Raw genomic sequence first — 27,417 nt, 5'->3', positions numbered from 1 at the left:
AGTGGGCTTTTGGTAATTACATGCATTTCCTGTCATTCCCAAGACCACTGTATTTGCAGCATTAAACTTTAGTGATCTCTGGCAACTGGAAAATGCAAGGCCACTTGGGCATCAATAAAAGATTAAAAGGGGAGCAAAAGTCAGAGATAAACCAGTGGAACAGATGAGAAAAGAAGGAAGAGAAAACAGGAACATGTTCAGCCTTTGGTTTAAGTATATATTTTTAAAAAGGACCAAAACAGGAAGCATCAGGAAATAGCAGGAATCAGTGGAAATAATTGGGACCAAAAGAAAAAGTGAAGCCTTGCACTGAGTGCTGTTAAATAGACAGTAACATCTCACTCAAAACCTACTATTTAGAAGTAAAACCACACAACTTCACAGGAGTAAGCCCAGACTTCACTAGTTCTCAGGCAAGCTACAGAACAAACTTAAGGTACAGGTAAGGTATGGTCAAGGTTTGTTAGTTACTGTAGCCTCCTGGCAAGCAAGAATTTGTACAGTGAAAGCATTTGGATCACTTAAACCTTAAACAAGCATATCTGGCTGCCAGGATCTTTATAAACTTGCATTATTTCTCTAAACTGCACTGTTAAATTAAGTTTCTTTAAAACAGTGTTTGATGACCAACAGTTTATTTTGCTTCAGAATACAGGTTTTTAGGTGGGGTTTTTCATTAGAACTACAGAGAACGCCAGGTAAGTTGACGGTAGGTATCAGCCCTGCACTGTCACATCACTGTACACCACATCATCATTACAACTTCATGATAGCATATTTGACCCCAAGGCAGTGCTTTTTTGACACTTTAAGCACTGTCATTTTGGGTCCAGTGCCAGATGAGGTCGTAGGGACCAGATCTCCTCACACAGCTTCTGTGGGTGCTACCAGGAACAGGTTTTCTGCCTTCAGTGCAATAGTGCCACAGCAGCCACAGGGAGCAAAAGCCCAGCTCTCCCAACCCTCCACATACACTTATGAGAAATAAAAGGTTCCCAAATGCCAACAATAAGAGCTACTTTTGTCAGTGTCACAAAACAGCATGGAGACTCACATCCTGAGGCTTCAAGTGGTCCTGCTTGTGAAGTTTGCTGCAGTCCACACTTGTACACCAAGGTACAGTGGTGTGTAGGGGACTGCTTCTGTCTGGCACGTTTCCCCTCAGATCCACATCATTGTTCAAGTAAAGAGCTTCAGGTTCAGCTCAATGAGAGGATGAAATAACGCATTCCCAAACAAGCCAGAAACAGTGCTGTGTTTTGTGTTATTAAAATATTACTTCAGGAGCATGTAAGCACAGCCTAGGAGTTTCTTGACAGAGCTGGCAAACAGGACGTTAAAGCTGTGCTTGGATTTCTCCACTCCTCTTGCACTAAGGCATTGCAATGAAAAGGAGAACAGTCTTTAACACCTAAAGGGTGACTTACTTCGGTAGACATGCTGTGCATGTTTGTTTGCTGTTTGTTTTAAAGCAGCACAGAGCTGTCAGGGAGTGAAGCAAAGGTACTCCAAGCAGCCAAACAGGTGTTTCCCCGCCTGGTTCCCGAGATGCAGCAGCAGCACGACCCCGCAGCTGGCCAAAACCCACCGACCACCCCGAGCCATCACCTCGCCGATACAACCGACGCCTGCAGCAGCGGAGCAGCCGAGCCAGGGCCGTACCCGCCGCTGAGTCCCCAAACCCATCTCCCCGCAGGCCGAGCTGTGCCGGGACAGCGTCCCAGCCCCTCCGCACGCCGCGGTGATCCGTCCCCAGAGCCGGCGGGCGCTGCCCCCGCCCACAGGAGAGAAGAGGGGTTACCTGCCGATGATGGCAACCTGCGAGGGCTCCATGGCTGCGTCCGGGCGGTGCGGGCCGTGCTACGGGACGATCTGCGGGTACCGCGCTCCGGGAACACCCCCGCGCTGCCCCGCGCGCCCCCGCCCGCCGCGCGCGCCATGTCGCGGCCGCCCATTGGCCCGCGCCCCTCGGCCACGCCCAGGGGCGGGGCGAGCCGGGCCGGGCGCGCCCCCGGCCGGGCCGCGGCTGCTCCTGCGGACGCGCCTCCAGCCTCCAGTTCCCGCCTCCGGATCTCGGGTCCCGCCCCCGGGTCGCTCTCGGTGCGGTGTCCCCGCTGTGTCTCGCACCGCTCGCTCTGGCCTGAGCCGAGGGCAGCTCACCCTCCACCTCCTACTACAGAGGCCGGCGATAGCACTGGAATGCATCGAACTCCATTGCTTTTGAGAAGGGTACAAATGAACGTCAAAGCAATGTTCTAATTTGAAAGCCATTCCGTGCTTCTTCACATTGTATGTATGGGCGGACTTCGTGCCAACAGATTTGGGCAGGGCTCTCCCCACATGGGTGTGCCCTTCCAGCCTGCGCAGTGGATTTTTCAGGTGAGGCACAGCGTGCGCAGAACTGGCCCCACCGTTTCAGTCCTGAGGTCCATCTGCCACGGCCGAGCGAGCTTGGGCAGTGACTGGGAAGTCCTCAGGACTGTCACAGCACCTGGTACTAACCGGGGCTGACCCTGCTGAGCATCGGAGATGTGACGGGATGGGATGGCAGGGAGGCATCGAACTGCCAGGGGACGGTCCCGCTGAGACTGGAACTCAGGTCCTTGGGATTCAGAGTCCAGAGTGCTCTTCTTTACACCACGGAATCGTTTTTTCACATTAAGGAAGGCCTTATTATTCTTAAAAGTGCTTTATCCTCGAATTCTGAATTAATTTGGTATTTTGCTGTCCTTGGTTTTTATACAAAATCTTTTAAAAGTTGTGCCAAAATGTGACATTCTAATGCCAACACTTCAGGCTGTGCTGTAACATGCACTGTTCCTGTTGGTGTGCTACATTACTCACTTGTTCCAATTTGATGCAGTTCTTACTGATCTGCATATTGCTCTGTAATCATGCTAGATGTTCCCAAAAAGAAAAAAAAATTAGCATTCAAATGCTTATTTATTGTCAAAAATTATATTACTGTACTCTTCGTATAGCTGAGAAATCCTTGTAAGTTCTCCTGTATTTCTGGCTTTCTGAAAAAAAAAATTCAGCTGAAACTTAATACATTTGCTCCCGGAATAAAGGTTTGATGGTTACTGATGAAGTTCAGTGAACCTTTGTTCAGCTATCATTTCTTCAAAGAAAAAAAAAAAAGGCCTACATAATCATTTGGTTCATCTGTCCCCCTTGCTGGCACTTGCTAATTCCAGCCACAGTCAACAAGGAGTTGATGAGATCTCAAAAGTATAAATTCCTAACGCCTTCATCAATACTACTCAAGAGATAGCAAGTAGAAAACCAAACCCTCTCCTTGACTTCCTGACCTTAATAATACCACCCACATAACCTGAAATGTGCCAGTAACTGGGAACATGAGTGGAGTGAATGTAATTAAGTCATGGGAAGATTTAAGGCAATGGGACAGAAGAGTGGAGGATGCTGTGCCAGTTCTGCTGCTCAGGGTTTGTGTAGGCTGGTGGAGAAAGCAGTTTTATGATTTTAGCAAGTACCAATTTTACTGCTTTGAAGGCTAATTCAAAATGGCTTGACTTGGCATATGTTCTAAATGCAAAGACCATGGTGTAGCCAAAACAGAATTAAAAGCTCAGTTAAACTGTTCGGGAGTGTTACTACAGAGGTATGAGAGCTAATGACAGTCATGGTAAAAGCAATTACATGGCCGTTATGTTCACAAAACTCTGTGGCAATGAAATCTCAACTATATTATTATTTCTGTTATTCATATATTAGTGATAAAGCCACATAGCTCTACATTATTTACTCATAATTAGGGTATGACAGGACAGCAACCACATTCCCCATGGTTTACAGTGACCAAACACACTGGTAAGTTCAAACTGAATAGATCTAAAGAGGAGAGAGAAGTTTGCAAGAAGAAAGGAAAATATAAATAATTAAAGTATCAGAAGTGTAAGTCGAGGGAAGAAAATATGTTTCAAAACAAAGTACAAGCTTCATTTTTCTGTAATAGCATAAGAGTTTTAGGCCTACTACTTGTAAGTGCCAGGGTTTCTCCTCTCTCTTCTGCAATTCACAGGAGGTTCCATAAGCCCAGAAACATGAAAAACCTACAACCAACCAATAGTATGGTGAAAGGACCTGGGCTCCATTAGGGAATGAAAAGTAGGGCTTGTGCTGGCAGCAGGAGAGGCCCAAGTGGAGCAAATATGAACCCACCAGCATATATATTCTTTCTGCTAAGCCAAACAGCAGGAGGAGCAGATTTGACTTGTGTTGGGAGCTGCACAGTTGATTTTAGTCTCTAGCTATGCAGCAGGGTCCTCTGCTGCACCATGTGCAGAACTGAAATCTGCTACTGGCCAAGGACAGGTGGGTTTACTGCAAGGAAGAAGAAGGATGGTATAAAAGGGTCATGTAATAACCAAGGGGAAATAACTCAGGTTAACTGTGAGCCAGAGGGAGGCAGAATATGAAAGAGATGTGAATTCCCCCTTGGAGAAAATAAAGAAATTGCATGCTTTTCAAATAAAGAGGGTCCTAGCCTGAGCTTTGGCATTGAATGAGAAAACAGAGGCATAGTTCACATTTGTTAAGTATTAGATCAGTTTAATACATTACTTGCTCACCAGAGCAACCAGAAAGTATATTAATTTTGTAATGGACTATGGCACATTGCTGCCATGATCCTAATGGTCCAGAAAACACAATGCCTTAAAGTGATATCTTTAATTAGTAACTTCATTGCTATTCTGTAGAATTCTAATTAATAGTTTGCATATTGTAGTTATAACTACTGATTTTACTGAAATTTTGCTACAATGAAACCATAATTTGAATATTGTTAGTAGTTAATTTAGGTGGTCTTTCACAGTGCAAATGGCCTGATGCAAATACTACCAATATTGCTAAAATGTTGATTCTTAATGAAGCAATCTGCAGGAATTGGAATATGATTAGTAGTAAAATAGGTATTACAAAAACATGATTCGGCAAAACTAAATGGAATTAAATCCTCTAGTAGAAGAAATACCTGTTAACAAGATAATTTTCCTGTTACAAATGCATTTCAAATCCAAACTACAACATGTGGTGGGACATACAAAGGTACATGGTGTGGTCCTGTGCCAGGGCCAGGAACTGGACTGCAATGATCCTCGTGGGTCTTTTTCAACTCAGGATATTCTATGATTCTACATACCTTACTCATAACATATGTTTTATTTGTAATGAGGTTCTTCGATCCAGTTTGTTTTCAAATTGTACATAAATCGATTTATTTACTTGCTTTACTAAATACAGACTATATTGTAAATTGGTGCTTAGGACAAAATCATACTGAATGTCTTTTGTCTTTAGAATTGTTGTGAAGTGGCTGCTTTAAAAGCTTTCAATATAACTATGAGACACGTCATTTTCTAACTTTAATTATTTTAACATAATTTATATATTTTATGCACACAAACTCAGAGATCGCAAATATAAAATAAACTTTTAAATCTCCTTCAAGAGACAAAACACTCCTTTAACTTACTGTTTCTGTTAGGAAATATTAACTAAAAGAAATTTATGTTAAAAAGTGCTATAGAGGTGTATTTTTATCAGCACAGAAATAAGTGAGGTAATAAATAAAGATTCTAACACCAATACTGTTCAGAGGAAAGTAACATGCAATATCTATCTATTGATGAGATAAAAAAGCTCAGAGTATTAAGGTAGTAACATAGACCAGTCAGAAAAATACTAACCGGTTGAATGATGAATTTTCAAGTGTAAGAAGATCATGATCTGAGGCTTTAATTTTTTAATGGTCTTAAAATAAATTTAGTTACAATAAAGTTCAATTACCATTTGACCCTTAAATTTTCAACTTAAAAATATTTTGAAAGGTTAAGTATTATAAGGGCTTTAATTTTAAATGAGTTTTGTATTTTTTTGCCCCTCAGTAATTTTTAGAGGTATGCTGACAAGATGCATTAGTTCTCTGAGGAGTAGTTAAATGCAGCTTCACTGTCTGTGGCAGTCAAACTACCTGAAGTCTCTGCATGACAGCAGAAAATCCAGAAGACCTAGTCAGCCCAGAATTCAATGCTAGAAAATTGCTTTTTAAAGATTATAATGGGAGAATTACTTTTTCAATTTAGACCATTTTCTAAACGCACTGATTAGTTGCTGATCAGATGAACAGTTCAACTGGCAGAGCAAGGGCAAAGTACACACTAACAGCAATTATAACAGGCAGAGATGATGGCCAGTAACCCCTGAACCCAAGTCTGTAAGTCCTGAAACAGTCCTTATTTGCAATGTTACCTCTGCAAAAAGACTCATACACCATATATTGAAAGGCAAAGAAATTCCTACTTAAGAGTTAGCTTCATGGGCTCCTTAATCTGCCCTAATTTTTCACTGATGTCACTGGATCTTGTAGTTGATGTCTTGAAAGGTATCTGAAGAAAAACCTCATCAGATCTGCAGTTTGCTTCAGCTCCACAAGTATGTAACTTGATGCCAGTCAGAAGACTGATCTGAGGCAGGGATGCAAATCAGAAGGTGGGAAAAGAATGGGACAACTTCATTTAGTGACTCTGCTGGCTTAATCCAATTTAAAATGATCAGGAATTCACAGCCTACAGTGTTACTTGGACTATATACTAAACTTCCTACACTGCTTTTTGGCAGCTTCATGGTCCAGCTTGGCCTTTGGATTTAGCCAAAACCAGTGAAGACAATTACATCATCTTACTTCATTACAGGGTTTCTTCCTGTAGCTTCATCTTGTGAGATCATGTCATAATCGCAGCCCATGAGTGAAGTCCTGGGTTGCCACAAAGGATCCTGAGGGTTTGTGATAAATTTTCATACATTTTTACACTTCATAGCACCAGAGAGAAAATAATCGTAGACTGACACAGCTTTTAGAAACATGAAAAAAGTCTGTTGAGACTCTTATGTTGTTGTGAGGATGTCCAAAGTAACAACTGGACTGCAAGGCCTAAAGATCTGTGCCAGGGAGTGTTCCCAAGCTCCTGGCCCCTGGGGCACACTCCAGCAGTGTAGGCAACATGCAGTACTGGAAGGGGCTAGACTGAGTGCTGGAGTTACATGTGTCTGAGGTCAAAATAGCCCATTATAGTGTTGGCTGATTACCATTCTCTAATATAATTTCCAGTTGGATTAGAGTCCATGCAGACTACAGACCACTTCCAATAACTGGTTTGAGTGTATACACCCGATTTTGGAGAGTAAGAAAGTTTGACAACATGAATGTGGCCAAATTACAGTGGTGCCCCAGCACCATCTCATTTACAAAGTAGATGCACTGCCTACTTAACACAGTGCCTTCTCTCCACTCCTCTAGATACTTGGGCTGAAACATCAGAATAGTGCTGGGCACCAGTATGTCCAGGTCCCTGATATGGACAAGCCGTACAGCAGAGCTAGGACTCTTGCTCCAGAATCTAACCACCACTCTGATACATATTGATGCAGCTGAGGGCAATGAGAAAGAGCCAAAAATCATAGGCTCAATTACATATGAGTAGTCACAGCCAGGAAAAGGGGGCTATAAATGTATATATAGTTCTTGTCCTGAAGTTCATAATCTGTGGTGAGTAATGCACCTGAAAAATTTTCACACATCAAGATTGTTATTCTGCAAAATACTTGCACTCCAGAAACTTCAGGGATAAAGATTCTCATGCTCAAAGGTCTCAAGTCTGAAGTTTCTGTGTGAAAGTGGTTCATGAACGGAATGTGAACAGGTTAATGCAAGAAGTGATAATGTCTTAATACTTCTTTATGTTATCTTTGTTTCTCTTGATGGGAGTCAGAGTAGAAAGACCTTTCACTCATATCCTCTGCACTTTATCTCTTCAGAAAGGACTTTGAGGCTGAAAGGTGAGCAGTAGAAGGCCCTGACATTGCATAATTCACACAATCCTTGGCCATAAAAAAGGTGTTCTGACTGACTCTGCACTGTATATTGTACTTGCAGCCTTGTTATTCCATTAGCATAAGGCAGTAACGGTAGGTTAAAATTGGTCTCATAAAATATTTTCTCTCTCAAAAATACCATAGGCTTGTTCAGAGATCCCTGCTCTATTCTGTTTCCCATTTCGGCATGTGAAACTTTCCTCACAGTATAATGATTTGCTGTGAGCAAATCAGCAGATGCTCATCATGGGTTTCAAAGTACCAAGAGAAAGTAGTAAAAATCGTAGGAGAAGTCATCTTTTTCTAAGACATTAGGGATTTTTACTTTTTATTTAGTTTCTGAGATTGGCATGCGGGAAGTCTTAAAATCTTTTTTTTTTTTTTTCATTGAGACAGTTTTAAAAGCAGAATTCTCAGCTGACTGGAAAAAATAGTGTGGCTGAACACCCTCAGAGTGAGTGGTGACTGTGATGAGGTCTGTGCCCAGAGGTACTGGCTGCTGCCTGAGAGCCATCCCTGCTCGTGGAGTCCTGCTGTGCTCTGGAGAGCACATGCCAGCAATAGCTTGGAGCTCAAGAAGCCAATGCTCTCAGGTATTGGGCACATGCTTGACTGCAAGATTTGATAGACATGCAAGAAGATATTTACTTTACCAAAGTAGGTCTGCTTTGCTCTTAAAAGGGAATCTATGACATAAAATGACAGTTTTCACCATAAAATGATGGTAGGTTGGCTTTACTTTTGGTAAGAGACACAAAGAAACTTAAACTAGTTACAAAGATGAGAGGGTTGTCTTGAGGTCCCTTCTATGATCCTGTAATCCTAAATTCCCTGCTATAGAGAAGAGTAGAATTCTTTCCCCCATTCTGAATTTTAATTGATCTCTAATGTTTTGGAAACATCAACTAATTTATACTAATAATTTTCCCTTTAAAGTCAGTAAATATTACCCCGCCACAGAGTTTGATTTGCACACAGCAAAGCAATGCCTAGCAGACAATAGATGTTGTTTCCATTTGTTTTCTTTATCCTCTGGGCAAAGGTAGGCAGTCTGATCCTTCACAGCTGTTTTGTGTTCCTCTTCCATAAGACAAGAAAAGGAAAGGGGAAACAAATTTTCTTTGTACATTTATGACCTGACACGACTTTTCTTTCTTAGAACACAATCTCTCATCTCAGAAATAAAGACAACCATACACACACAATCACAGAATGGTATGAGTTGGAAGGGACCATACAGATGATGCAGTTCCAGTCACCCTACCATAGGCATGGACAATTTCCACTAGAGCAGGTTGCTCAAAGCCTGTCCATCCTGGCCTTCAACACTTGCAGACATGAACGGGCACAAAGGGAGTTGTGATTCCAAGAGGGTGGATGAGAGACAGGGCTTTATATCCTCCTCCTGCAATCTTGAAACAGGAGCTTTCCCCCTAATAAACTCTAACTTTAGGAATAAACTTCCTCCAAGTATTCTGGCAGTCCCTGCGTTGAAATTACAGACTGTGTGTGTCAGGGCTCAGTACACTGCAGGGGCTACAAGTGCACAAGTCAGGGCTTCCCCTGTCGGGTGCAGTCAGTTCTGCTGTTGTGCCAGGTGTGTCCCTTTGTAGCAGAAGGACCTTAAGGGGCCCTTTGTGATGCAGGACATGGTGGTGCCCAGAGACTCTTGTGATATGCCAGAGCCCTGCCCTACCCAAGGGCTATAAAACCAGGACAGAACTCAGCCAGTCACAGGGACAAGATCTTCCAGAAAGAAGTTCCATAGATCTCTCTCTCTCTCTCTCTCTCTCTGCAAGACAATGGAGATGGACATGAAGAGGATGACAGGAATGGGATGGACAGCAAGAGGATGACAGATACGGAGGAGGAGAAAGGGAACCCCAAGTCTCAGGCTCCCCAGGGCCATCAGCTGGGCCTGCGCAGAAGGCCAACTGGAAATCCCGTCAGGCAAAGCAGCACAGCCGGGTCAATGCAGAAACCAGGATTAACATCCCATCAGCTGGATAGACACTGGAAAAAGATTTCCTGGATTGACATTGGACTCCATGCTGACATGTCATCAACTGGATCAATGTAGGATTAGCGGCTGATATCCCATCACATGGATCAACTTTGGATTCTGGAGTGAGATCCAATCAGCTGGATTGAGGCCTAATTCTGGACCGACATCCTATCATCTGGATCGACCTTGGATTTCACAACAGGGTTTGGCGGTCCCTGGGGTGTTGGGACGTGGTCTGGGAAGTTCCCTGGTTTTTAGGAGACGAGCCAGCTGGGCCTCTGTCCCAAGCCTGCCTATGCCGGGCCGCTTATACACATCAGGAGTTTGAGTTGTGAAAAGTGGTTTATTACCACAGGAGGGCACAAAGAGGGTTATCCCTGAAAGGACACGGAAGGTGTTCTTTCTGTGTGGGTTTGTTGCCCTCAATCGGCGCACAATGGATTGGATGGAGAGACAGGGCTTTCTCCCCTCCTGCTGTAATCTTGAACTGCAGCTTTAACCATAATAGCCCCTAAATTTAAGCATGAACTTTCTCAATGTATTTTGAAATTAAATTTGCAGACTGTGTGTGTCAGGGCTCAGGGCACTGCAGGGGCTACAAGTGCATAAGTGTCAGCGCTCCCTGTGATGGGTGCAGTCAGTTCTGCTGTTGTGCCAGGTGTGTCCCTTTGTGACACAAGTGCCCTTAGGGACCCTTTGTGATGCGTGACAGGGTGGTGCCCAGAGATGTTTGTGACATGCCAGAGCCATGCCCTGAGCGAGAGGTATGGAAGGAGCACAGAGCTCAGCCCCTCACAGAGAGCAGCTCTCCCAGGAGGGAGAGATTCACTCGATCTCTGTCTCTGTCTCTCTGCAGAATGACAGAGATGGACATGTAGAGGACAACAAGGAGGGGCTTGAGAGTAAGACAATGATGAGGATGGACAAGGTAAAGGCGACCCTCAATTCTCAGGCTTCCCAGGGTCAACAGATGGGCATGCAGAGGAGGCCAAGTAGACATCCTATGGGCCAGAGTGGCTCAGCAGGATCAACACAGAAAGCAGGATTAACATCCCGTTACTGGATGGACACTGGAAAAACGACTGCCAGATGGACTTTGGGCTGCGCACTGATATGGCTTCGTCTGGATCAACGTTGGGTTCAGAAGAGAGAACCCATCAGCTGGATGGACATGGGATTCAGAATGGACATCCCATCAGCTAAATGAACACTGGATTCTGAATTAACATCCTATGATCTGAGTGGGCCTTGGATTCCGCAACATGGTTTGGGAGTCCCCAGAGTGTGAGGGGAAGGGCTGGTGGGTCCCTGGGGCTCAGCAGAGACACCAGCAGTACCTCTGTTCCACTCCTGCCTCTGTTGATGTGCCTGTGCATGGCAGGTGTTTGAGTTGTGAAAATGGGTTTGTTATCTCGGGAGGGCACAAAAGTGTTAACCTGGAAAGGGACACAGAAGGGGTTGTTTCTCCATGGATTTATTCCCCTGAGACCTGGCACAAGGGGGCTGTTACTGCCAAGAGATATATAAGGAGCACAGAGCTCAGCCCATGGCAGAGAGGAGCTCTCCCAGGAGGGAGAAGTTCACTGATCTCCCTCTCTCTCTCTCTACAGGACGACGGAGATGGCCAAGAAGAGGATGGACAAGGATGGGATGGACAGTAAGAGGGTGATGAGGATAAATAAGGAGAAAGGGGAGCCCCACCTCCAAGCCTACCCTGAGCCAACACTTAGGACTGCAGTGCAGGCCAAGTGAACATCCCGCAGAAAGCAGGATTATCATCCCATGAGATGAATAGACACTGGAAAAAGATTTGCTTCATTGATGTTGGACTCCACACTCACATGCCATCAGCAGGATCACTGTAAGATTAAGAGCTGAGGTCCCATCACATGGATCAGCTTTGGATTCTGGAGTGAGATCCAATCAGCTGGATTGAGGTCTAATTCTGGACCGACATCCTATCATCTGGATCGACCTTGGATTTCACAACAGGGTTTGGAGGTCCCTGGGGTGTTGGGACGTGGTCTGGGAAGTTCCCTGGGTTTTAGGAGACGAGCCAGCTGGGCCTCTGTCCCAAGCCTGCCTATGCCGGGCCGCTTATGCACATCAGGATTTTGAGTTGTGAAAAGTGGTTTGTTACCACAGGAGGGCACAAAGAGGGTTACCCCTGATAGGATACGGAAGGTGTTGTTTCTGTGTGGGTTTGTTGCCCTCGATCGGTGCACAATGGGGGTTTGTTACTCCCAGGAGGTGGACGGAGGGCTTTCTACCCTCCTGCTGTAATCTCTAACAGCAGCTTTACCTGTAATGGCCCCTAAATTTAAGCATGAACTTCCTCCAAGTATTTTGAAACTAAATTTTCAGACTGTGTGTGCCAGGGCTCAAGGCACTGCAGAGGCTACAAATGCACACGTGTCAGGGCTCTCCCTGTCGGGTGCAGTCAGTTCTGCTGTTCTGCCAGGTGTGTCCCTTTGTGACACAGGTGTCCTTAGGATCCCTTTGGAATGCGGAACATGGTGGTGCCTAGAGATGCTTGTGACATGTCAGAGCCCTGCCCTGAGCGAGAGGTATAGAAGGAGCACAGAAGCTCAGCCCCTCACAGAGAGCAGCTCTCCCAGGAGGGAGAGATTCACTCGATCTTTGTCTCTGTCTCTCTGCAGGATGACGGAGATAGACAAGTAGAGGACAGCAAGGATGATGGGCTTGAGAGTAAGACAATGATGAGGATGGACAAGGTAAAGGGGACCCCCAATTCTCAGACTTCCCAGGGCCAACAGCTCGGCATGCAGAGGGGGCCAAGTGGACATCCCATGGGCCAGAGCGGTTCAGAAGGATCAACACAGAAAGCAGGATTAACATTCCATCAGCTGGATGGACACTGGAAACACGACTGATGGATGGACGTTGGACTCTGCCATCATCTGGAGCAACGTTGGATTTAGGACTGACATCCCATCAGCTGGATAAACATTGGATTCAAAATGGACATCCCATCAGCTGGATGGACAGTGGATTCTGAATGAACATCCTATGATCTGGATGGACCTTGGATTCTACAGCATGGTTTGGGGGTCCCCAGAATGTGGGGGGAAGGGCTGGTGGGTCCCTGGGGCTCAGCAGAGACACCAGCGGTACCTCTGTTCCCCTCCCGCCTGTGCTGATGTGCCCGTGCGTGCTTGGTGTTTGAGTTGTGAAAATGGGTTTGTTATCTCATGAAGGCACAAAAGTGTTACCCTGAAAAGGGACATGGAAGGGGTTGTTTCTCCATGGATTTATTCCCCTGAGACCTGGTGCAAAGGATCTTTTACTCCCCAGAGACATATAGAAGTAGTGCAGAGTTCAGCCCATGGCAGAGAGGAGCTCTCCCAGGAGGGAGAAGTTCACTGGATCTTCCTCTCTCTCTCTCTCTCTCTCTCTCTCTCTCTCCCTCCCTCTCTGTGCAGGATGACAGAGATGGACAAGTAGAGGACAACAAGGATTAAATGGACAGTAAGATGATGAGGATGCACAAGGAGAAAGGGGGCCCTCAATTCTCAGGCTTCCCAGGGCCAACAGCTGGGCATGCAGAGGATGCCAAGTGGAAATCCTGCAGGCAGAGCAGCTCAGCGGGATCAACGCAGAGAGCAGGATTAACATCCCATCTACTGGATCAACACTGCATAAACAAGTGTTGGATGGACATTGGACTCTGCACTGACAGGCCATCAGCTGAATGGACATTGTATTGAGAACTGACATCCCATCAGCTGGATGGACACTGGATTTTGAATGAACATCCTATGATCTGGATGGACCTTGGATTCTGAAGCATGGTTTGGGGGTCCCCAGAGTGTGGGGGAAAGGGCTGGTGGGTCCCTGGGGCTCAGCAGAGACACCAGCGGTACCTCTGTTCCGCTCCTGCCTGTGCATGGCAGGTGTTTGAGTTGTGAAAATGGGTTTGTTATCTCGGGAGGGCACATAGGAAAGGGACATGGAAGGGATTGTTTTTCTATGCATTTGTTCCCCTGAGACCTGGTGCAAAGGGAGTTGTTACTCCCCAGAGACAGAGAAGGAGCGCAGAGCTCAGCCCATGGCAGAGAGCCGCGCTCCCAGGATGAAGAGATTCACTTGATCTCTGTCTCTTTCTCTCTCTCTTCAGGACAACGGAGATGGATAAGAAGAGGACGACAGCAATAGGATTGACAAGAAGACGATGAGAGGGATGGAATGGAGAGTAAGAGAACAATAGCGATGGACATAGAGAAAGGGGAACCCCAATTCTCATGTTTCCCAGGGCCATCAGCTGGGGCTGCGCAGGTGGACAAGAGGAAATTCCGTCGGGCAGAGTGTCTGAGCCGGATAAACACAGAAAGCAGGATTAAGATCCCATCAGCTGGATCAACACTGCAAAAACAAGTGCTGGATGGACATTGAACTCAGCAATGACATGCCATCAGCTGGATCAAAGCTGGATTCGAAACGGACATCCTATAAGCTAGATGGACCTTGGATTAAGAACCGACATCCCATCAGCTGGATGGACACTGGATCCTGCAGCGTGGTTTGGGGGTCCCTGGAGCATGGGGGGAAGGTCTGGTGGATCCCTGGGCCTCAGCAGACACACCACTGGTACCTCTGTTCCACTCCTGCCTGTGCATGGCAGGTGTTTGAGTTCCGAGAATGGGTTTATTATCTCAGGATGGCACAGTGTTATCTGGGAAAGGGACATGGAAGGGATTGTTTCTCCATGGATTTCTTCCCCTGAAACCTGGTGCAAAGGGGGTTGTTATTCTCCAGAGATATATAAGGAGCGCAGAGCTCAGCCCCTCGCAGAGAGCAGCTCTCCCAGGAGGGATAAGATCCCTGGATCTCACTCTCTCTCTCTCTGTGTGCAGGACTATGGAGATGGACAAGTAGAGCACAACAAGGATGGGATGGACAGTAAGAGGATGACGAGGATGCAGGAGAAAGGGGCCCCCCAGTTCTCAGGCTTCCCAGGGCCAATAGCTGGGCATGCCAAGGGGGCCAAGTGGACGTCCCATGGGCAAGAGCGGCTCAATGGAATCAACACAGAAAGTAGGATTAACCTCCCATCAACTGGATGGACACTGGAAGAAGGACTGCTGGTTGAATATTGAACTCCACACTGATACGCCATCAGCTTTGATCAGTGTTGGATTTAGGGCTGATATCCCATCAGCGGGATTAACATTGGAATTAGACATCCCGTAAGCTGCATCAAGAATTCCAGAGTGGCATCCCATCAGCCTGATTGAGGTTGAGTTCTGGACAGACATTCTAACAGGTAGATCGACCTTGGTTTCCACATGCCAGCAATAATTGGGAGCTCAAGAAGCCAATGTTCTCAGGGGCTCTCAGGTAGGGGGCTCATGGCTGACTGCAAGATTTGGTAACCATGCAAGAAGCCATTTACTTTACCAAAGTAGATTTGGTTTTCTCTCACAAGGAAATCTATGGCTTAAAATAACAGTTTTCACCATAAAATGATGGTAGGTTGGCATTACTCTTGAGAAGCAACACAAAGAAATTTAAACTAGGTATAAAGATAATCGGGATGTCTTGAGGTCCCTTCTATGGTCCTGTAATCCTAAATTCCCTGCTATGGAGAAGAGTAGAATTCTTTTTCCCATTCTGAATTTTAATTGATGTCTAATGTTTCAGAAACATCAACTAATTTATGCTAATAATTTTCCCCTTAAAGTCAGTAAATATTACCCACATCAGAGCCTTTCGTTTGCACACAGCAAAACAATGCCTAGCAGACAACAGATGTTGTTTCCACTTGTTTTTCTTATCCAATGGGCAAAGGTAGGCAGTCTGATGACCCTGCCATCCTTCACAGCAGGTTTGTGTTCCTCTTCCCTAGGAGAAAAGGAAAGGGGAAACGAATTTTATTTGTACTTCTATCACATGACACAATTTTTATTCCTTAGAGCACAGTCTCACATCTTGGAAATACGGATAATCTAACACACAGAGTCACAGAATGGTTTGTGTTGGAAAGGGACCTTAAAGATAACGCAGTTCCAATCTCTGCTACCGTAGGCATGGACAACTTCCACTAGACCACGTTTCTCCAAGCCTGTCCAAGCTGGCCTTGAACACTTCAGGGATGGAGTGGCCACAGCTGACCTGGGCAACCTGTGGCAGCACCTTACCACCCTCACATGGAAGCACTTCTCTAAAATACTGATTATATTAAACTATAATAAACTATGGTGAAACAATTCTTGTTTAAATATTGGCATGGTGAATGGACCGTTCAGATAAAGACGTTCATCTTATGTGGAAACTGGAAGCAATGGATACAGCCCACACATCTCCAGGAAGCAGCTGAGTTAGACAGCAAAAGCAGCTTCACAGAAGTCAGTTCTTGCAGTTTGGCGATTTAAATCCCCTTGGGGGACAAAAACCTGCGTGGTTTTTTATTCTAGTACCTATGTTGTCCTGGGTTACTCCTTCAACACAAGAAATGGAAGTTTTATTCAGAGCCCACTGCACTCAACAAACCACTTATCCTGGGTTGATGCATGAGAAAGAAACAAACGCCACAGGCACTAGGGAATCGTCTGTAGTTTTAGACGAGATCTGTAACGTTTTGGACTGTAGCTCTGGGAATTGCATGTATGAATGGCTCAGCTTCGCGGACGCAGATTTGGGCAGGGCTCTCCCCACGTGGGTGTGCCCTTCCAGCCTGCGCAGTGGATGTTTTAGGTCAGGCACAGCGTGCACAGAACTGGCCCCACCGTTTCAGTCCTGAGGTCCATTTGCCACGGCCGAGCGAGCTTGGACAGTGACAGTGAAGTCCTCGGGACTGTCACAGCACCCGGTACTAACCGGGGCCGACCGTGCTGAGCATCCGAGATGTGACGGGATGGGATGGCAGGGAGGCATTGAACTGCCAGGGGACGGTCCCTACTGAGACTGGAACTCAGGTCCTTGGGATTCAGAGTCCAGAGTGCTCTCCATTACATCACGGGACCCCCATCCTTTAAGTCCTAACGTTCAGGTGTATGCTCAAACGCTCTAAGAGCTTTCCCGCTGTTCCCCTTGCACCAGTAAAGAGCCAGCAGGCTGCTCTGCTCAGCCGCGGCCCGCCTGTCCCTCACGGCAGCACCGCCCACCCGGGGCCCCGCCCCCGGCTCTGCCCGCCCCGCCCGGCCGCGGTGCATGCGGGGAGCGCCGCCGTGTCCGGGCAACGCCGGCCGGGGCACGGGGAGCCGGGAGTGGGGCACGGGGACCGAGGACCTGGGACAGGAGAGCCGGGGAGTGGGCCCGCCGGTGCCCGGAGTCGCCTGCCCTCCGCCGCTTTCGCCGAGGCGGAGCCGCTCGGGGTGCGTCGCCGCCCCCCGCCCCGGGCGCAGGCCGGGAGAGCCCGCGCGCGGCGGGGGGACATCATCCTCCTCGTCCTCCTTTTTCTCCTCCTCGTCCTCCTGCTCCTGCTGCCGGAGAGGAACCGTGCCCTTCGTCCTGCCTGAGGCTCGCTTGCTGAAGGGCATGCACGTCGTGTTCCTGATGAAATCAAACGCTGCCGCCTTAGGGTTCTCATGAAAACAAGTAGCCAGGCAAAGGGGTCTGTGCTCCGTAAGGGAAAGGCCACCAGGCGGATGCAGTGGAGTGTTTGAGAAGAAAGGCTTTGGAACCCGGGCTGCTTTAATGCTGGCTGCTGAAAACTTCTTTGGCTTTGCCATCTGTATACAACATTCTTCATGTATGATAGATACTTCATACATGACAGATTCTTTCTGCAACATTCTTCACATCTTCATATCAATAATGGCTTTGGCTGTGTTGATATGAGGACGTGTGAAGGAAAGGTTGAAGCTAGAGAAGATAACTTTCATTAGATTTAACAACTACTGTTTGGTCTAATAAAGACAATCCTGAGAATATGAGAGAGTTATCTTAAACGTGAATTAGCTGACAATGGAAGGATACCATTTGAGAATACACTTACTTGTTATAATGTTACTTGTTACAGTTACAGAGTAGTAATACAGTTACTTGTTATGATCATTCAGTTTTAATGATAAACACAGTTTACAGTTTTCATAATTGGTATAAGTACAAAACAAAATATTCTATGAAATGTTGCCATTTAATACTGTTTATAGGCGAGTCCTAGCTCTTTTTAACTTGTAAACTTCACATTTGTGTTTTACGTTTTTAAAGATTTACGTAAAACCACTGAGATAACATTTGGCATGTTAAATGTTTCACAGGAAAATGATGCAAAATGTGCGTCTGGCTCCTGAGAACGAGGAAGATGATCTCTATTCTGGCTACAATGATTATAATCCCATGTTTGACACAGAGGTAAAAATATTTGCTGTTTCCCAACTTTCTCATGTGTAGATTTGTAACTTAGGAATACAGGGCAAGAACTTGTGGCTACAACTATGTACAAGTTTACTACCACTTTGAAGTGAAATTTACTGTTTAATTCTTGGATAGTTTTCTATTCCAGCAAAATATTTGCATGCATCTAATAGGCTGTAATGGTTAGAATTTATGGAGTGTAAAATCTGAGTTATTTGTAGATACATTCAGTGTGGTGTTTCTCAGATTGTGTGCAGCAGCAGCAAGTTTTCTGACAAAAGAGGCGACTCATTGGCCAGTAGGTCATTGACCTCTTGCTGTGCTGCTGCTGGAGAAGCCCACAGAGGAATGGAATCCTGTCAGTCTCTGCAACCAGCAGAGCATCTGTGGTGTCTTAAGATAGCCCTGGAGACCACTTTCTGGTAACTCCTGGTGTGGTGTATTTGGAAGAACAATGGGGTAATTTGATTCAAACCCACGACAGGTGGCATCTTGTGTGAAATCCGAATGCCAAATTCATGGGAGTTGCAGAATGATCTGAGAGACGTGAGATGTCTTAATGGATTGGGATGGCAGGTGTTAATTTTAAAATTCAGAAATAGCACGACTAGTAAACATTTGGATGGAAATAAAAGTTCATGTTTTATTACTTCAGCTCTGCTTCCTCAGTGTGTTTTTATTTTTCAGAGAATAATGAGGTTTTACACTTCCTAATCTAAAATACTGAAAAAGACAAATACTCTCATTGTAATTTCATGTCAGCAAAACCTGTTACTCAGTTTTCTTCGGGTCAAGCATTTTGGGAAGAATTACTGTATTTTACCTGTCTGCTTTTAGTAGTCAAAAAGTTCTGTAATTGTGACTTTGGGTGTTGTAATTTTAAAAGAGTTGATTTTTTATTTTAACTTTTGTAGGATTTAGAAAATGATGCAGCTTTTCAACAGGCAGCTAGAACAAGTCATGGAAGAAGACCCCCTGTAAGTACCTTTGAAAATACATTTCAATAATGTAGAGCTTCTCTGGAGCCTTAGCTCTAACTTAGGCACTGATACAAATTCATCTTGGGAACCTCTTACCTTTTTTTTCTTGTCTACTACTAACATGAAGATGCAGATTTTAGTTATTTATATGAAAAAAAGAGTAAAAAATTAGCAGACCATGAGTTCCATTAAGTTCTGGAGTTATTCTAGAACAAACAAGAAACTTTGCTTGAAAATAAGTATTCCTGTTTGATAAAATGAGGTAAAGCCTTGTTCAAGAGCAAAATGATACATTCAGAAAGGACTTTTTTTAACATTCCAAACATAGAATTACTGGCTCTGACATACAGTTACAAGGTTGAAATACATACTAGAGAGTGGAGTGTAGAAAAACATGTATTTATTGTTCTGATAACTTTTTCCTTCATTAATGTAATTAATGTCAATTCCCTTATTTTCATCTTGCTTTGACTTAATCTTAGATCAGTTTTCAAAACCAAGTGTAAAGTTGGTACCTGTACTTTAGAAGTACTTACTGTATGTCTAAAGAAGAGCTGGAACTGCCTGATTGTTACTTCTTTGTCAGAATAATCTGGTTCTAGAATGAGAATCCTTTCTGTAACAATTGGAGCATTTATTTCTATGAAATCACTATGGAATTTATATAGAAAGACTAATAATTGACCCATATGCTTGTTAATTGATGTAAGATTTTTGTTTGATTTTTTTTTTGCCATGCAGGTGACAGCCAAAATTCCTGGCACATCAAGTTCAAGTCCTTTAGCTACTGGATTTGGGGTAGGTTTTTGTCTGTTGTATCCTTAATGAAAATGGCATTTACCAAAAAATAAATGTACCGTTTAATTCCTTGCACAAAGTGAGCTCTTTTTAATTAAGGATTTCATTCAAGTGAAATGCACAGATTCATTATTTTAAATTCACACCTCTTCACTTGGTCAAGGCATAGTTACTGTCATTTTTCTTTTTCACAAAACATACTGAAAATCTACTTCCATACTTCATAAGGCATTAAAATACAAGGTATTAACCAGGTTCTCTTGCAGAGGGAACAGAATAGCTTGTTATTTTGGCTTGGGAAAGTTTTATGGATATTAAGGTTAAATCAGTCTTAAAAAACAGGCTTTGAAACACCTCTAGTTTCATTGGAGAAAGTTAGTTGTGTTCTTTGGTATTCTTAACCTTTTTTAACTCTTAACAAACACCATATTCTAATAAATTTTAGACCTGTTCGCCTGACTCAGTAAAATATGAAAAACACAATGCTCTTGGATATAACTTACCTTAAGTTTATGACAAAGAAAAAAGGGCTGTAGATCTCTTATGCAATTAGTTCAAGAACACCTAAATTCTATTATGTCACTGAAGTACCACCTTTACTCTGAACTGCCTATTACCTGTTTTGGATGTGTTAGAATCATGGAATTTGGGTTGGAAGGGATCTTTAAAGATCAGGCAGGCCAACACTCCTGCAATGAGCCAGGGACATCTTCAGCTAGATCAGGTTGTTCAGACTTTTGACGATGCTTTTTCTTAGCAGTTGTATTTGCAGATCTTGAGTGTAGTACCAAGCTGCAAGAGAAAAAGCTGTCTTGTTAAATGAGTGCACAAAAATGCACTTCCTTGGGATAATAAAGGCTGAGATGTTTATCTGTGGCAGTAGAGCAAGAAACTTCCAAGGCATTGTCCACTCCACAATACTATATCTTTCACTCGACAGATTTTGTTCTTCTACACAATAATTCTTGCTAATACAGATTCATCCTTAGCAATAAAAATGAAAAACAATCATGATGTGTGTGGATTGTGAGTCTAATAGTAAAACACAGGCTTCTGAGTGGGAAGTAGGGGAATACTTTTTCATGGCCTGAAACCCTGTTTGTATTATGTATTTGTAGCACACTTTAGCCCTTGCTAATAAATATTTCACATGTATTTCTATACATTTGTAACACTTCTATGGAAAAACAGTTTGTATCATTCAGGAAATTGAAGAGATATCCATTGGCAGTTAAAAATGTGTCTGCATTTATGATAAAATAAATCTGCATGAAAGTATAACTTAAGAGATTAATACAGGGACAGACTTTAACAGCTCTACTCAGAATTTTACTCAAGTATTTTGTGTAAATTACTTGTTCAATTTAAAGATAGTAATGTCAGTAATTTAATAATGGCCAGTACTGCTGCCTCAAATAATCCTCTATGTACTTCTTTATAAAAGAGCTGACAGAAATATCCAGATACATTAAAAAAACTTTATTGTAAATTTGTGCTAACAGAAGTGTTCAACATCTTTTAATGTGCCAGGCCCTGGCAGTATATTGCTTATGAATAACATAAATGGGAACTTTGCTGTGAACTTATGTGAGAGCTCAACTTTTGAGCCTCGGTGTTGAGAAGATTGTACATTGGCTTTTTACGCTTTGTGAATGCTGGTTTCAAACAATTTACTTATTTTTGTAGCCAAAGGCAACTTTATCTTCATCTATGGGAAGACCAATGACAGGAGGTATACAGGTAAAAGTTTCAATATACACATTTGATATTCATTTGGACCAATGAATTTTTCTGATAAGTGTTTGATACAAGTATTTAAAAGATTTTTATTGCTTAAATACTACAACATTTTACATGTTCGATTTAGTGACGGGTTTAACAACTGTTTTTTGTATTTAACAGTTTTGTAGTACATAATTATAGTAAATAATAAAATATATAAAAATTATATCTATAAATACATAAAATGATGTCTGTATTGTCCACAATATAATTTTAATAAGATAATTTTAATATATCTTCTTCTTTGTTTGAGGATGGGGTTTCTCGACCAATGACAGCAGTGCAAGCTGCAGGTTACACTAAGGCAGCTGTGAGAGGTATGGCTTGTAGAAGTCACCAGCTGCACCAGGAAGATGTTATTTACAATTTTCAGTGCCCTGTTAATTTTGCAGGTTCTTCATTTGATTCTCTTGGCCGAGTAAGAGGTCCTGCTCCACCTCTGGAAAAGAAAAATTCAGACAGGTTTGTTCAGTTTTGCATTAAATTATTTCGAAGCATTTACAGCAACAGAAAGCCAACCATGCACAGAGTTCAGAAACATCAAGGCAGTTACAAAACCTTGAGGGGCCAAGCTCCTAACTTTGTGAAATAATGCCACAAACAGTTTACATGTGGCTAGCTGACTTCCCACAACATCTTGCACTGACTTTCAGGAAGATCTGATTTCAGCGATTGCTGGTTCTAAATAGCTCAGCAGCCTGAATGTAGCTGTTGCCACACAAATGCTATTATATAGAATTGTGGAGGATCATGAAGTGTGTGTGACAGACAAGGAGTGCCATGATTCTTGCAGCTCTCTCAGAAGAACTTGGGGGAATTTACCTGCTGTTTCTCTCTTAGCACTTGAGGTAAAACTTGCATGCTGTTGCAGATGTTGTGGAGTTCACCCAGAAAGTGCGGTTGAGCTTTCCAATACAAAAGTTGTGTTCCCCAAACGTTGCTCTATAGGAATAGGGAATCCTACCGAAATATTTGATTATTTAGCAGGCAAAAAAATCTAGATGAATAACAACTTTTTGTTATAACCTGCATTTGCAAGCAATACTTTGGAGTTATGTATGCAAGTAAAGGTTCAATTAATTGCTTTTAATGTGTTATTTCATTTCACTACGTCTTTGATTTGAAAGCTGATCTGTTGTTCTGTTGTTACTTCTCCTGAACAAATTGAGTTCATGAAATTTGCCTGTCTGTATTGTTCTCTTAAGAGGACTTATGTTTTCCTAGGTTTCTGTTCTCAAATTGAGACTGTGAATGTGATATCTTTGGAGGATTTTCTTTTGGTGTGGTTTCACATGGTATTTTCTTTGATGGGAAAACCAGTTAGTTGCAACATGTGGAATATCACTACTCTGTTTTATTGAGTAAGGTATAAAAATATGAATTATGTGTAAAAGCTTAGTGTTTGCAGTTATGTTACTAGTGTTGATCCTTTATTATTTCCTTTTTTTCAGTCCAGAAGAGAGGATGAGGCAGTTGGAAAAAAAGGTGAATGAACTGGTTGAAGAAAGCTGCATTGCCAACAGCTGTGGAGACTTGAAATTGGTAATTTTTCTGGATTTCACTTCACTTCTACTGTTGTGTGAAGATCAATTTGTATAGTTAGGTGTTTCAAACTGACTGACGTTAAAACATTTAAAATGATGAAAATCGTTTTAATTCTAGTTTTGTTATGACTCTTCTGGTCTAGTGATACTTTGTATTACCAAAGAAAAGGTAGGAGCTTTTTTTCTGGCATATGTATTTGTTAAGATTTCAGTGTTACAGAAATACCCTTCCCTCCGTCTCTTCACTGGCCTCTTCAAATGGGTCTGATCAGTTAATCATAGTGGCACAGTTTTGGCCAAAGTTAGCTAGGATTTTTCTCAACAGTTCCTAGATGTGGTTGAAGGTTACTATGGATAAGAAACTATTTCCAGTAGGCAGTTTGAATGTATTTGGTCTGTTGTAGCATGTACTATAGCAATGTTGTTCCAGTGAGTAGTGGCTAAGTAATGGGCTCTAGCCCATATGATTTACATCTAGTATAGATGTAATTGGAGACCTCAAGCTGTTTGGACAAATTAGCACTTCTAATAAATGTTGCCTTTCTGTTTGACACAAAGGAATATTTTTCTATCTGTAGTCTGATTCAGACAATTTCAAATACCTCCTCAGGTCTTATGAAACATGGTAGGTACAGCATCATTTAATCTTCCATCAGCTATCTTAATGTATCTTAAGGTTTGCAGTAGTCCATCTGCTGATAAATGATGTTTTTTCAAATGTCTTTGCATTGAGATCTAGAGTTCATACAGCTCTCAGGAGCCGCACTGGACCCAGTGACAGTGAGAACTTTCTTATTTGAAGGGACTGTATGTTGCCTGGTGCTCTCTGTACACAGTGTAAGCCTCCTTAGCTCCTTTATGCAAGGCAATACTGTGTGCCTGTGTGATGCTGCTTATCAGCCTACATATGTTATCCTTACAATTTTAGCTGCATTTGGCAGATTTTTTAAGAAACGGTTATCTCTTGGCCTAATTCAGGCCTCCTGAAGATGAGACATTCTGCCCTTTGCTTGTAGAAAAATACCCAGTGTTTCATTAGGAAGCATTTCAGATTTTAGGTTTTTTAATATCTCTAAGACCCTAGTTTACCTTTGGAACTGGTACAGCAAGAACATACTTCTCTCATCAATGATTTTGTCTTTTGTAGAGTGAATAATTTCAAATACAGAGTAGGACATTTAGTGTACTAGACTGTGACTGGAAGATTCTAATTGTCTTGAGGGCTGTTTCAGGATTGGTGACGTTCCACATATTTTTGCCTGTTACAAAGAAGCATTGTATCTATTGCTTTTGAGAAAAAAAGCTGTTCCAGATCTCTGAATACATTCTTGTTTCTCTGATCAAAAAGCCTGATATGTGCCCTTCTTCAGTTTGTGCAGCAATTCCAGTGATTGTAATCAAATGAACATGAGACTGTACACTGATCGTCTTGATTCTGATAGGTCAGCCTGGACAGTTCTGATGTCAGGATGATACTGTACTGTGTGAGGACTCCCTTTATGCTTGCACTTAGTAGAACAGTCATCTGGAATACTGGGCTACATCAGCAATACTCCTTTCCAATGATTTTTGGATTATCTGTTCAGCTAATAGCCTGATATCCTTTGGAGAGAAGAGTTTCACTTAGCATATCTTCTCCTAGGAGTCCACAGCATGGGGAGTTTGCTTTCTTGGGGAGCAAACAAGAAGGCTTCTAGTAGGGAAACTATGAGTCACAAAATGGACTCAAGTCTGGTTTTAGGCTGGAGTGGGCCACCATTCAAGCTAACAAAGATCCTTTTGTAATAAAACAATTTTTCCTGCTGCTGATAGCTTCTGATTAGAGAGTATGAAAGACATTTATCCATTTTTTTATCTTCATTTAGGACAAGTATCCTTAATCATAGAATCATAGAATCGATTGGGTTGGAAAAGACCTCCGAGATCATCAAGTCCAACCCTTGGTCCAACTCCAGTCCATTTACCAGATCATGGCACTCGGTGCCACGTCCAATCTCAGTTTAAACTGAGACCTATTCCAATATACTTCTGTTATAATGTCTGAATTTCACCTTCACTAGGAGATGAGCTGACTTGTTTCATTAATTTTTCTTGAGCCCCTTGCATGTATCGTCAATAATGTTCTTTGTTTCTTGATGTCAAAAGGTTGTTTTTTACGTAAGATTATACCAGATCATTCCAATGGTCCTCTAGGATATTTGTGTTAGTTTCTGGCAAGGCCAGCAGAATATCTATTTTCCTGCAAAAGCCATCAAAGTTGCCAGCTCATTAAAAGGCTCAAGCTGGATTTGCCTTCTGTCATAAGGATTAAGAATCAAGCTGTACTTTGAAGTATTTCCTTCACCCCTGGTTACCAGATAGCTCCCTGCATTAGCTCAGTTGATTAAAACTTGGTTGGAATAATGCCAAGGTCATGGGTTCAATCCCTTGTATGGAGCTTTGACTTAGGAGTTGGACTCGATGATCCTTGTGGGTCCCTTCCAACTCAGAATAGTCTGTGATTCTGTGATCTCTGCCTGGTGTGGTAACTTTCTTTCTCACTGTGCCCTTGTGGAGCCATACAGGACTGCCAGTGGCACTTGTTAGACCCACAGCAGTACTTGTGCAAAGGCACTTGACACCAGTCTGCAGAGGGTTATAATCAGACACATATTTGTGACATACCACTGTGGATAGATAAAAAGGGAAAGCAATTTATCAGCATCAAGAAATAGTCAAGGTGTATGTACAGGATACCTTTGTATGTTTATAACATGCATGTTTATTTCCTGCCTTCACTTTCTTCCCTCCAACACTTTCCTACACTGGGATTCTACAGTAAGGAAGCATGCCAAGCCTAATTGCTTTCCTTCCACTCCCCCTCACCCACCCACCCCCAATTTCTGTGCACTTTCTATGATTAATACAATTGGAATAATCTTCTAGGATCACCATAATCCGATGTTTGTGGCATATGTATGTGTGTGACTGTACTTTTCTAAAATTATACAGCTAACACCTTTTTTGGGTTATAGTGCCATTTTTCAGGCATTTGGTACAGTGTGTGCATCAAAAGAAAATAGAGATGAGTATATTCTCTTCATATGTGCTTCGAATATATTTGTGTCATCTTGGGTCAGTAAGAATCAAGGCACTTTTAAATTCTAGTATTTTATTTAAGGCTCTGGAAAAAGCAAAAGAGGCTGGAAGACAGGAAAGAGAATTGTTGAGACAACGTGAACAAATTGCTCCTCCAGAAAATATCAACTTAGACCTCACTTTCTCAGTAAGTGCTTAGAAATCTTTAATGAGTAAAATGTTGCTAAAAAGCCTTCTGAACAGATAAAACAGTGTTCTGAACGGATATTTCAGTGTTTCCTGAAGTGTGTGTGTGTGTTATAATGCTCCTAGCAGTGTACCAGAGAAGATCCATTTATGTTATCAAGTCTATTCCCAGGCAATCTAAGTGGGGAAGGATGCCCATGAATATCCACTCCAGCTATCTACTCATATGCAAAACTTGCTTGTCAAAACATAACAGATGTAAATCCTGTACTTCAAAAATAAATAGTCTCAAAAATGTAACATGCCAAGAGAAGAAAACAGGAAAGATTGGACACTGCCTTTAAATTGAACCATAAAGTGACAGAGAATGTATTACATGAAATAGGATATAGTAATATTCCTGAATCTTAAAGCAGGTGTCTAGACATATAGTCTGTTTTTCAAACTAATAGTAGGCCTTTTTTTTTAATGGATACAACATGAATAAAAGTACTTGAGGGATATTTAAAGTTGTACCCCAGGCAGTGCTGTAGAGACAACTATTAACATTAATATATTGAATTAGGCAGACCTAGTAATTTATTTTAGCGTGAAGGTTGGGGTAAAAGTGGGGGTAAAATGCAGAGATACTTTACCTGACTCCAGCAGAACTTGTGTTTTGAAACAGCAGTTTAGAAAAATTCTCTTTCTAAACTGAGTGACCACTGGCAGCAGGACCATTTTCCATGTGTCATAAATTACACACAGTTTCTGAGAATGATCTTATATTTTTAATAAACTTGTATTATAGTATAGTGTTTACTTATTTCTAAAGCTCTTCTAAAGC

At 42.9% G+C, this 27,417-nt stretch overlaps 2 protein-coding genes across 5 annotated transcripts in view; one reads left to right on the top strand and one right to left on the bottom strand.

The window, feature by feature from the left end:
* The window catches only part of CRYL1 (crystallin lambda 1), a 56,220-nt gene extending 54,308 nt beyond the window's left edge, over positions 1–1,912 (bottom strand). Inside the window, exon 1 of the mRNA XM_071554243.1 lies at positions 1,802–1,912. Within this exon, the coding sequence (XP_071410344.1) occupies positions 1,802–1,833 (32 nt within the window). The 5' untranslated portion in view covers positions 1,834–1,912. The remainder of the gene's footprint in view (positions 1–1,801) is intronic.
* Positions 1,913–2,087: 175 nt separating this feature from the next.
* Positions 2,088–27,417, top strand: part of IFT88 (intraflagellar transport 88) — a 64,303-nt gene continuing 38,973 nt past the window's right edge. The window contains exons 1-9 of one of the 4 annotated variants that reach the window (XM_071554238.1): positions 2,088–2,379; positions 18,127–18,220; positions 19,138–19,200; positions 19,945–20,001; positions 21,688–21,741; positions 22,037–22,100; positions 22,176–22,245; positions 23,235–23,325; positions 26,488–26,592. In XM_071554238.1, coding sequence (XP_071410339.1) covers positions 18,131–18,220; positions 19,138–19,200; positions 19,945–20,001; positions 21,688–21,741; positions 22,037–22,100; positions 22,176–22,245; positions 23,235–23,325; positions 26,488–26,592 — 594 coding nt within the window. In that variant the 5' untranslated portion in view covers positions 2,088–2,379; positions 18,127–18,130. Of the gene's footprint in view, positions 2,380–17,027; positions 17,616–18,126; positions 18,221–19,137; positions 19,201–19,944; positions 20,002–21,687; positions 21,742–22,036; positions 22,101–22,175; positions 22,246–23,234; positions 23,326–26,487; positions 26,593–27,417 lie in introns of those variants that run through there. The other 3 variants (XM_071554223.1, XM_071554213.1, XM_071554230.1) reach the window with 3 other exon arrangements.

The sequence above is a fragment of the Pithys albifrons genome, chromosome 1 (assembly GCF_047495875.1).
Source record: "Pithys albifrons albifrons isolate INPA30051 chromosome 1, PitAlb_v1, whole genome shotgun sequence".
Lineage (NCBI taxonomy): Eukaryota > Metazoa > Chordata > Aves > Passeriformes > Thamnophilidae > Pithys > Pithys albifrons.
Note: the sequence above shows the minus strand (reverse complement) of the source record. Positions and strands in the feature narration are given on the sequence as shown.